Below are 11,066 nucleotides of genomic sequence, written 5' to 3' on the forward strand. Positions count from 1 at the left end.
GGGGCTTGAACTCTAAGGGTATGGCTACACTTGAAATTTCAAAGCGCTGCCGTGGCAGCGCTTTGAAGTGTGAGTGTGGTCGGAGCGCCAGCGCTGGGAGAGAGCTCTCCCAGCGCTGCACATAAACCACATCCCTTACAGGTGTAGCTTGCAGCGCTGGGAGCCGCGCTCCCAGCGCTGTGGCACTGAGTACACTGAGGCTTTACAGCACTGTATCTTGCAGTGCTCAGGGGGGTGTTTTTTCACACCCATGAGCGCGAAAGTTGCAGCGCTGTAAAGTGCCCGTGTAGCCAAGCCCTAAGGCTTCTCCATGCTATGTGCTGGACAGCTTGTGTTTGAAACAAAGGACGCATAAGCCACATGGAAAAAGACTATAAAAGGCAGCTGCATCTTCTCCATTTTGTATTCATTCCTGCTTCTTACCTCTGGAGGAACTTTTCTACAAACAAAGCTCTGAATGAAGGACTGAATGACCCATCCCAGCTGTGGACGTGTTCCAGAGGGACTTTCAAGACAGCAAACTCATCAATATGGCTAAGAACCTGATATATGGACTTTGAAGTCTCGGTATGTATCTGACTTGCTTCACCACTTAACTCTCTTCTTGTTTTTTGTCCCTTTATAACAAGCTTTATTTTTAGACACTAAAGGATTGATTAGCAGCATGGTATTTGGGGGAAGTTCCAAACTAATATTGACCTGGTAACATGGCTGGCCCTTTGAGGACAGAACATTTTGTATATATGAGCAGGGCTTTTAAACAACTTCTCACTGTACTGGACCTAGGTCCTGACTGGGTGCCAGAGAACTGGAATGCAATAAAGGCAGCTGTGTGATTTTCAGTGTTAACCATTTTGGGGAGTGTCTGCTCTCCTTTTTGCAGTCTGCCCTGCCCTTGACATTTTCAGTGAGGGTTGCCCTGGCACCCTGGGTCACATAAGGACAGGTGCCTTACACCCTGAGCCCTTAGAAGGAAAAGGGTAGGGGTGCCTAAATTGACTGGTTCATGCCTTGAGCCCTCTGTAGGGTGCTCTAGACTGTGCAGGTAACACTGCCTTTCCCTTATTCACCCCCACAAGCCTCGGGCTGGATGATCCCTTCTGCACCCTCCCCCACCCCAGCTCTCCTGAAACCTGGCCTTGTCCTCCCTATGGACATTGGCCCTCAGCTCCAGCTGCCCTCTTCTAAGAGCTGAGGGAAGGCTGGGTTGGGCACAGGCAGTCCTCAGCTGGGCTGGAGAGAAGTGACAATGACCAGGCAGGACAGAAGGGATGGCACGTGCCAGCTGGGCTCCACTCAGACAAACCACTAGCACAGCTCAGCTTTGAGGGTTGTTTATTAGAGCAGCTGGGTGCAGATCCAGCAAATGCACGATGCATCCCCCTGTGGGGACAGGCAGAACAGAGGTCAGATCCCCATGGGCACTGTGACTGTTGGAGGGAACAGCATGGCTGGCTACAACCTAAGACCCATGTCCTACTCAGGCCAGCCCAGTCACGTGCAGCCAGGAAGGATGGAAGAAAGGAAGCATGTAGCCAGGAAGGATGGCTCAGGGGGAGGGCACTAGGCTGGCATTCAGGAGACCAGGGCTCATGTCCCAGTTCTGCTACAAACTCCTTATGTGACCCTGGGCAAGTCTCTCTGGACCGTGGTTCCCAGCCAGATACTGGAGCCAGCCACTCCCAGAGTGGGCACGAGGTTATATGCGACAAAGGCTGGAAGATGCTCACTACTATAGCCCCCTTTGGAGAGGCCAGGCTGTTCAACTCCTGCCGCTGCCCTGAATACCACGGAAAGTAGCAGTCATGCCATTGCCCCACATCTGGTGCCAGCACTCTCCACTAAGACTCCTGGGAGAGTTAATGGCACAAAGTGGGCTCGATTGCTGCAGGGGTTCTCAAGACACACCCCATCCCCTGCTTTTTTGAGCAGGCCGGTGAGCCCTCAAACCAGCCCACACCTCCGTGTTACCAAGGGACTGGGTGCTCAAGAGCAGCACACAGGGGTGCTGGGAGTCTTGCCCAGCACTGCAGAAGAGAGAGACAACCCCCAGTGGTAGGGTGGGGGAGGCACTCCAGGCCATGATCCAGGGCCCTGAGGGAAGGTGCTCCAGGCTGGGATCCAGAGACTAAGAGCTCAAATCTCTTCTGTGTGGCTGCTATTTACTCCATGATTGGAAGTGAACATCTGGGAGCACCCTGGGGCCATCAGAGGGGCTAGGTGACAAGCTGCCCATCTTCACAGAGTTTGCACGTTTATGGGTCAGGAGCCAATTGGGGCTGGGAGCAATGGGGGGTGGCTGGACTGGGTTCTGGGGAAGTATGCTTTGATTGCCATTGGTGCTGAGGATCTCAAGAGCCCGTAGACAGCTCTCCCCATCCAAGGCACTGAGCCCTGCAACCTTGCTAAAATCTGCAGCCTGGAAGGCTCCAACTGACAGTCCTTGTCCCTCCTCGCCATGCCCCATCCCTGTACCACTTGTACCCTACCAGAACAGGGAGAACAGACAAAAACTGCCAAAGGAGCCCTGTGGCTTTTAGGTAGCACCTCCCACTGCACAGCCACAGGCAATGGCAAGAACCAGGGAACATCACAGTCCCTCCCCTGTCCGCCGACTCCCATGCCTTCAGCACATCAGCCCCAGGCAGCTCCAAGCTCAGAGGAGCAGGGCTCTGATGCAGCATTCAGGGCAGTAACTCTGTTCCGGGAGCCAAGCATGTCCCTTGAGCTTCGCCCACCCTAGGTTTATTGGCACCCCAGATCCCCCTGGAAGTAGGATTCATCTGAAATTCCCAAGGTGGGTGGGGGGGCACTCTGCCAAACACTTGCAATGTGATTTGTTCAGGAGGCTGGAGACATGCCTGCCGGGCCCAGAACAGGGAGCTATGCAGTGCCGGGAGAAGAGAAAGTCCGCAGGCCCAGGGAGATGCAGACAGAGGAATCTGGCGAGAGTCAAGAAGCCCAGAAGATGCTGTGGGGGAGGCTGAGGGAGCACAGAACAGGGAGGGAGAGAAAACAATCCTCTTGACTGGGGAGACCTGAGGCAGACTCTGATCAGCGATGAAGGAAACGTGCTGTGCAGATGGGGCAGGCAGTCTGGGCCAGAGCTCAGGTGTAGGAGAGCAAATTGATGTCGTAACAGCCATCCACCTGGAACACAGAGAGCAGTGTCACTCCCATTAGGGCACCCTGCTGCGGCTGGCTGAGACTGCAGGAGCAGAGAGCCCCGACACGCCCCCTAGGGACTGCTGCTGGGACTGCAGGAGCTGAGCGCCCCTGATGTGCCCTGTAGGGGTCGCTGCTGGGACTGCAGGCGCCCATAGCACCCAACACAACCCCTTGGGGCCGCTGCTGGGACTGCAGGTGCCACAGCCTCTGACGTGCCCACTAGGGACCTCAGGCTGCATGGGGGCTCTCAGCAATCTCCTCTATTACAGAGGAATTGGAGCTGGAACATCAGAGAGGCTGGGACTGGGGGAGGTGAGAGTTCCCTACCTCTAATATTCCTGGACCTGGAACCCTCAGGAGCTTTCCCAGCAGTCTGATGGCATTTCATACAGCATGGCCAGCTGGGAGCAGCTCAGAGTGACTTCAAATGCTGCTAGTGCCCAAAATACATCCTGCCCCTTCGACGCATGCTGGGCCATACAGCAAACCCAGAGCAGGGGGCCAGCCCCAGTGGACAATGAACAGAGCTAACTGGAAACTAACGTCAAAACGCCCGATTCGGGCTGCTGTCTGGTTGGCGCGGATCATTTCTGTTAGTACCCACAGCTGCTGGACTTCAGTAGACACCTTTTCCGGGTCGGGGACACCCTGCAGACAAGCAATGGTTATTGAGATGGGTGTTCCTAAAGGCAGCTCCAGACAGCTAAGGTAACCTCACCTCCCTGCTGCCACAGGACAAGTGCTCTCTGGTTACCCTGCTCTCCTCCAAGCCCATTTTTGTCTCAGATACGGGGAGAGCTCAGTGGTTTGAGCATTAGCCTGCTAAACCCAGGGATGTGAGTTCAATCCTTGAGGGGGCCATTTAGGGAACTGGGGTACAAATCTGTCTGGGGATTGGTCCTGCCTTGAGCAGAAGGTTGGACTAGATGACCTCCAGAAGGTCCCTTCAATCCTGAGAATCTGATTCATTGCTCCACTCTGCTTTATCTGCTTTCAGACGGTGAGCACTTGGCACAGGGGGGCCTCCAGGCCTTACTGCAGTAGAGCCAGCAGCCTGCGCACACAAACCCTGCCTAGTGCATGAGGCACCGCTGCTCTCCCAGAAAACCACAAAGCAGGGGATGGACTGGGAAGGCATCACACATAACACCTCTGACTACTCCAATCAGCAGCACACATCACTGCCAGGACTCTTGCCCCAGCCAGGCCTGCCATTCGAGTTCCCTACTTGCTGCTCTGGAACATCACACCCCTTCTTGATGGCTGGATGCTGCAGGGCCAGCCTGGCCGGAGGCCTGCTCTTCCCAGCTGAGCTGCCCAGCTGATTCAGGAGCATTCTCTGGCTGCATGGTCAGAGAGCTCCGCTCTGTGTCGAATCTGCAGCAGCTACTTCCTGGAAGATCCAGGCTGCCATGAGCCATGTCTCCCCAGCTGAGCATGTCAAGCTCGGTGTCTTTGGCAAGCGTGCCCGGAACCGACAGCCAGGACATCAAATCCAAGCCGCTGTTAATTAACAAAATCAGACTGATTGCACAGCACACATTGTGCTGGAGAGGCCACAGCCAGGAGACTCTAGATGGGGAATGGGGGAGAGCTGAACAGAATTTAGAAATTAATTTGCTATTTTTTCCAAAACTCTTGAAAATTCCAGCTTGACTCAGGTTGCGCTGACAGCCCAGTCGACTCACTCGGCTCCAATGCCCTCCAAGTGCCTCCTCAGCATGGCTTTGCCCAGGGTGGTCCAAGAGCACAGCCCCAGGCACATCCTCATTCTGTGGCACGCACCCACAGCTGCCACTGCCTGGCATTCACAAACAGCCCCAGTGGCCCCCGGAACACCAACTTCACAGGCCTACAGTGCATCCTACAGCAAAGGGCTGAGGACACAGCCCTGGGGCACCCCTTTAAGAAAAGAAACTGAGTGATGAGGAGCAAGAGCACAGAAATAGCGCCAAGGTCAGGCAGGTCAGTGCAGGCACCGGCCCCACATGTGCAGTGCAAGATCTGGGCCAGGAATCACAACTGGACAAATATCACAGAGCTGGATCTCCACACCCTCGGCAGACACTCTCTGCACTAGTCTACGTGCAGGAGTTTCAAACTGGGCCCTCCCTGGCTCAGTCACATTGCGCCACCAGGGTCTCCAACCCACTACTCAGCTGTGCTGTGCCACTGGCTTCCCCTCCATTCAGTGCCTGCAGGCCCCTCTCCCCCCCACTGGGCCCCCCAACCCTCCACTCAGCCATGCTGTGCCACCGGGTCCCCCCCCGGAGTCTCCAACCCTCCACTCAGCACCACTGAGGTTCTCCCCCACACTGGGGACTCCAACCCCTCTACTCAGCCACCCAACCCTGGTTGCCCATGTAGTAGAGTCTCTCAGAGCAGAACTCCCAGGCTGCGCATTTTGCCACGCTCTCTACCCATCACAACAGAGCTTGCAGGGTGCTCGCAGCCCAGGAGAGCTTTACAGAGAGCTGAAATCCACAGCACTGTCTGTCTAATGTGTGAGGAGATAATACTGCTCACCACATTTTCCTGGTCTTGAACAAGGCCGGCAGGGGTTTTCTCTCTTATAACAACCGCTGCTGGATTTCCGCTTGCGGCCCTCAAGGAAGCTGAGTGCCAGCAACACAGCAGTCCAAAGATGGGACAATGCTCTGTGGATTGTGCTGGCGAAGGCCCAGCTGCTGGAGGCTTAGCTGCTGGCTGGCCCACCTGAGTCAGGGTAAGCCCCCCACACATGCACACCTGGTCGATGGATCTGGCCTTTTGCTGTTTGCAAACTGCCCAAACAGGTGAGAAGCACCCAGGTGTGGTGGTGGGGGGGGCAAGTTATTTAGCAAGCAATTCTCTCTGCAGGGAGCTCGCAAACAGCTCCTTGTGCTGAGCTGACTAGTGACAGGCATGGGGCTTGTTTCTGTCCCCTGACTGGGGATGGGGAGGACCTGTAGAATGAACCAATAGTGGCCTGGATTTCAAATTGCACATTCAAACAGACAGTTGCAATTTGCTCGCTGAGCAGTGTTGGCAGTTTGCCGAGAGTCCTTGTGCGTATCACACTACGACAGGTGTGCAAGAGGAACACAAACAGGCCATGTGCTCCTAGTGGGCAGGGCTAATTGCATTTCCCAAGTGCAGACTATGGTGCCCATCCCCCTGTCCCAGACATGCAGCTCTCAACTATAACCTGGCATGTTGACCCTGATTTACCATTCCCCAGAGTCCAGGAGCTCCTCATCACTTCCTGCAGTGCATCAGTGTGCATGCAGATCCCAATGCACCTGGCAGGGATCATGGCCCCTACGAGCCCAGTTCCCACTGTACCCACCTGCCCTGCCCAACTGAGCTGTCTGCTTCAGGGGACATTTCTCCCCCTCCCCTACCAGTCAGGACCGTGCCCACTGCCCTCTCAGAACACTCCACCACCAGCCGGGACCCCACTTTCTCTCCCTAGAACACCCCACCACCAACTGGAAACCCAACCATGGCCTCTCCCCCCGGGACACCCCACTCTCTCCCCAGGACACCCACCCCCAATAGAGACCTCACCTGCTGCCCTCGTCCCCCCAGGACACCCCAACTCTGGCAGGGACATGCCACTGCTCCTGGGAGACCCAGCTCCAGCGCTGCTCATAAGGGGCTGCTTACCCCATGCAGTTTTTCTGGCTGCTGCTGGGGGCCAGATAGGACAGCCAGGATGGGAAGTCTGTCTGCAGGGCTCTGAAAAGAGTCAAAGGTGGCAGATGAGAAGAGCAGAGCCTACCCACCCCCATGCCATACGGATGGAGGCAGGCCTGGTTCCTCCGTGCTCACAGGGAAGGCTGCCTGCGGACCCCACTGCTGCATTCAACACATGCTCCTTAGGTCAAGGGAACTGCACTGTAGCCAGAAGCAAAGGGAGTGCGGGTCCGGACGGAGCAGTGTGCTGCCTCATCTCTGCTCCCAGGCCTCCTGGGCAGTCCTGCTCTATCACTATAATCCTGCTGGTGCAGATAGCCTCAGAGTCACAGCACAGGCAGAAACAACAAGGAGCACAGGCAGGTGATCAGTGCGGGGGCCAAGCCGATGACAGGGTGCCGCAGGCTGTAGAGACAGAGACCTCCATGGCCAGGAGTCTGAGACCACTGAGCCATGCGCCACAGCCCAGACTACAAACTGCACTTCACTGAGTTCCCTGGGGCTTGGGTGAAGGGGGGTCTGGGGTGAGCCTCACGTGTCAGACCCAGAGTCTGGGCAGCCCCTGCCAGGAGGGACACGGGGTGGGATTTGGTACCCCCTGCATCTGCATTCTTGATGGGGGGGGCCTTTACAGCACAGCAAGCGGGGGGAGATAGGGTACCCTTGGCTAAGGGATGGGCAGCTGCTTCCTAACCTCAGAAGAACCTGTGGGAAGCAGTCCGAGGCAGAGACGACTAGCAAGGTCCCAGAAGAGTCCTGCAGGGCTGAATGCCACGCGGCTGGCAGGGCCAGGGGCGATTCCAGTCTCACCAAGCACAGGTGGCTTTTGTGCAACACTCACTGCCGCGGGAGAAAGACGCCTGACACCAACCCAGCAGTCACTCACCGCTGGCCGCTGGGGTAGAGCAGCAGCTCCTCCAGGGTGAAGTGCAGCCAAAACGGCGAGGGTTGGCGAAGAATCAAACGCATGGCAGTCACCTGATCCACATCACACAGCAACTGCCAGAGACAACAGGGCAACAAAAGCTGTGCTGCAGTGAGGGGGTTGGGTGCTAGTTATTTAGAGCCAGGGGCACAAGGGCTGCCAGCTCTGGTGAGGGGATGGAGCTACAGGGGGCAGAGCAGAGCCCGATGCCAGATGGCTGGACAGGAGGAGTTATAGATAGGTGCCAAGAATCGCACTCCAAGCCCTTTTCACCAGGCAGGATAAGGACAAGGACTGGAAGCTCAGGGTGGGCCCCAGCACTATGGTGCTGGTGGGGGTCCCAGCACTATTGCAATGCAATAAACCATCAGGTCTGTCAGCCTTGGAGACACAGAGTCAGGGAGAGGAGATGGCCCTCATCCCCAGCAGCAGTCAGAGGGGAAGCAGAGGTTCTAGCACCAAGAATTCCATTGGGCAATTCAGCCACTGCCCTCAGCACTGAATGGCAGCTGGCTCTGTGGTAGAGCCCTACAACACTACACACAATTCAGGGAGGAGTAAGAGATCCTGATTACACCACAGGGATTAGGATTCTCAACATCAAGTTTGCTCTTATGAGCAGCACCATAGGATCTGCTGGGACAGCAGCCCGTACCTGCTTTAGTGCTTCAGTTGCAGCCCAGCACTAAGGGCACGCAAGCCGCAGCTGGCCTGCCTGTACCACCTGGTTTCTCCCCAGCACTCTCTCCTCCCGGGAGCAGCAGGCCCAGCCCAGCTGCACTTATGCCGGCTGTGGGCAGTGGTGGCCAAGGCACAATCAGGGCTCTGCTGCTGCTCTAACTACACAGGAATCAGCTACCACAGGCCCAGATCCCCAGTCCCAGTGGCATCAAGAGTCCTGACCTGATGCCTGGAGAGAGAGAAGTAATCCTGGGAGCCAGCCTCTGTGTGTGGGCTGGGCATCAGGCAGTGATTCCACAAGCAGGTGACCCACTTCCTGGCGCCATCGCGCCCCACATCACAGGGGCGGCACCGCTGCACTCGCACAGTCAGGAAAGCCGTGTAGGAGTTCTTAAAGATGATTTCCTGCAACTGAGACAACCCAATGTGCAGGTCACAAGCCTGCCCCATGAGGAGAGCCTGTCCTTTGCCGCCTAGACAGGCAGGTACCCACCCGGGGACAACCTGCCCTCTGCCACCTAGAAAGGCAGGTAGCAATCCACTGGGCCTCCTTTGAGTCACATCTTCAATCCACCAGTGAATCCACTCAGTTTGATGGGCAGCAGGAAAGGCATGGGGATGACCAGCCCTGCAGAGCTGGATTCTCCATCCCCAACACTGTTTAAATCCAGACTGGACTGCATTCTAACAGAGCTGCTCTAGGAATTATTCTGGGGACATCCTCTCGCCTGTGCTACGTGGGACATGTGGGTAGATGCGCACAATGGTCCCTTTGGCTTCACAACCTGTTTCTCTCCAAACGCACAACTCCTGGCTCCAGGCTTGACACAGTAAATAGAAATACAGCAGTTGAAAACCTACCTTTCCCTCAGACTCTTCGATACAAGCTGCCCACGCCTAGAAGCCTGCTTCATAGACTCATAGACTTTAGGGTCAGAAGGGACCAATATGATCATCTAGTCTGACCTCCTGCACAAAGCACGCCACAGAATCCACGTTCTGCTATTCCCGTCCGGCAGCACCCCTAGTCCCAGGGAGATGGCTGTGGCTCTGCACTACCTGCCTCTGGCCACTGCTCTGAAATCCAGCCCCTCTGCTACACTCCAGACACTGGACACACAGTGGTGCTCTCCCTCAGCATCTGCATCACTGCCATGGCTCTGGGACAGGCTGGTTCACTGGCTGGGCCTAAAACTGCCCTGCTCCCAACTCTGACCTGGGAAAGGCTAGTTATTAAGTGCTGCATAAGTTGCCCCAAGTGCCCAGCCAGTCCCCGTCCAGCTGGTTGCATGCAGAGCCTTTCCCTTGGTGGAGATGAGGTCCTCAAGTCCTCCCTCCCAGCTACTTCAGGGTGAGGCAAGCAGCATTTTTCCTTCCAAAACCCACGGGAATGTCCTCGAGCCCCAAGTGTACAATAGCTCCCCTGGCATTCAGCCACCAACTGCTGCTTTTTGGCAGGGGACCAGCATGCCCACGTGGCTTTGTTATTCCCTGTCTCTGTGGCAGTGCCCCTTCCTAGCATGCTTTGGACATGTTGCCCTGTCACTGGATGCAGTGGAAGCTGCTCAACCACACACCCAATGGCACCTGGGTCCCCATGTGTCAGATGCCCACCTGGGGTCCATCTGCCCTAAGAACCCTACCCAACCCTAGTGTCCAAATGAGCGTGCTGAGCAAGCCAGGGCTCTGACCTTAGCTTGCTGCTGCATCAGGGCACCCAACAGCATGCAGACTGGCACCCGATGGGGACCAGGGCAGCCCTGCTACTCAGGGTTTCCCCAGAGCTGCCCTATTCCTCCTGAGGGACCCTTCACATCCCAGAGCCACAGCTACCTGCCCCTGTAGACAGCGCAGCAGCTCTCCCTTGCCTTGTGACTGTCACTAAGCTCCCTCTCCCACCATGGTGCACGGGCGACACCCCCACCCCCGTAGCCCCACACGTACATCCAGGGGCTGGGCGGAGGGCAAGGCCACATCGATGACGGCCACACCAGGCCGAGCCAGGTCCGTCTTCACGTCTCCCACCTGCAGCGCCACAGGGCTGCGGACGGTGCACGGGGCTGGGCCGGTCGCCATGGGGCGGCTGTGAGAAGAGAACAGCAGGTCAGGCAGCACCGGGGGGGGGGCTGGCCAGGCCAGGGGCACCGTTCGGGGGGAACTGTGGTCGTTCGGAGGGTGAGGAGGTGTTTGGAGGGGACTGGAAACGGGGAGGGAGCTTGGCTAGCCTGGGGGATTTGGACTGGGGAGGGGCTGGGCTAGCGGGGTGTTTGGAGGGGGGCTGTGGTGGGCGGCAGGGGGACGCTCTCACCCCGCTCGGTGTCCCGCGCTCGGCGCCAGCAGTTCCATCCAACATGGCTCCGGGGCGGGGCTGGCGGAGTACAGGTCCCGCCCCCGCCTGTCTCCATGGAAACAGTTCGCTGGGGACTGCGGTTGCGGGGGTCTGGATGGTGGGGGGCTTTGGCTGGGGAACTGAGAGTCTGGCTGGGGGACGTTGGGGCCGGATGGCCGAGGGGGGGTCTGACTGGCCTGGGAGTCTGGCTGGGGGGGCAGCGGGTCTGGCTGGAGAAGCAATCGGGCTGGAAGGCCTGGGGAGTTGGCTGGGGGGGTATTTGGG

At 57.2% G+C, this 11,066-nt stretch overlaps 1 protein-coding gene across 1 annotated transcript; it reads right to left on the reverse strand.

Annotated features, from left to right (window-relative positions):
• Positions 1-1,318: 1,318 nt before the first annotated feature.
• On the reverse strand, positions 1,319-10,813 carry NICN1 (nicolin 1). The gene is made up of 7 exons (XM_030569850.1): positions 10,761-10,813; positions 10,397-10,535; positions 8,675-8,863; positions 7,735-7,845; positions 6,817-6,891; positions 3,712-3,816; positions 1,319-3,150 (listed from the first exon to the last, which is right to left on the reverse strand). The coding sequence occupies exons 1-7, from the start codon at positions 10,796-10,798 to the stop codon at positions 3,109-3,111; spliced, it is 699 nt and encodes a 232-aa protein (XP_030425710.1). The 5' UTR covers positions 10,799-10,813; the 3' UTR covers positions 1,319-3,108.
• Between the last annotated feature and the right edge of the window lie 253 nt (positions 10,814-11,066).

This window comes from Gopherus evgoodei, chromosome 7 (assembly GCF_007399415.2).
Source record: "Gopherus evgoodei ecotype Sinaloan lineage chromosome 7, rGopEvg1_v1.p, whole genome shotgun sequence".
NCBI lineage: Eukaryota > Metazoa > Chordata > Testudines > Testudinidae > Gopherus > Gopherus evgoodei.

Bases quoted from the DNA above. Each gene is read 5' to 3' on its own strand.
- NICN1 (XM_030569850.1), bottom strand. From the start codon at position 10,798: ATGGAACTGCTGGCGCCGAGCGCGGGACACCGAGCGGG. The intron at 6,892-7,734 runs CGGTGAGTGACT...TTTGACTCTTTT, and splicing joins TGCTCTACCCCAGCGGCCAG to CAGAGCCCTGCAGACAGACT. The intron at 3,817-6,816 runs GTAAGCAGCCCC...GCTTGTCTGCAG, and splicing joins AGCCAGAAAAACTGCATGGG to GGTGTCCCCGACCCGGAAAA.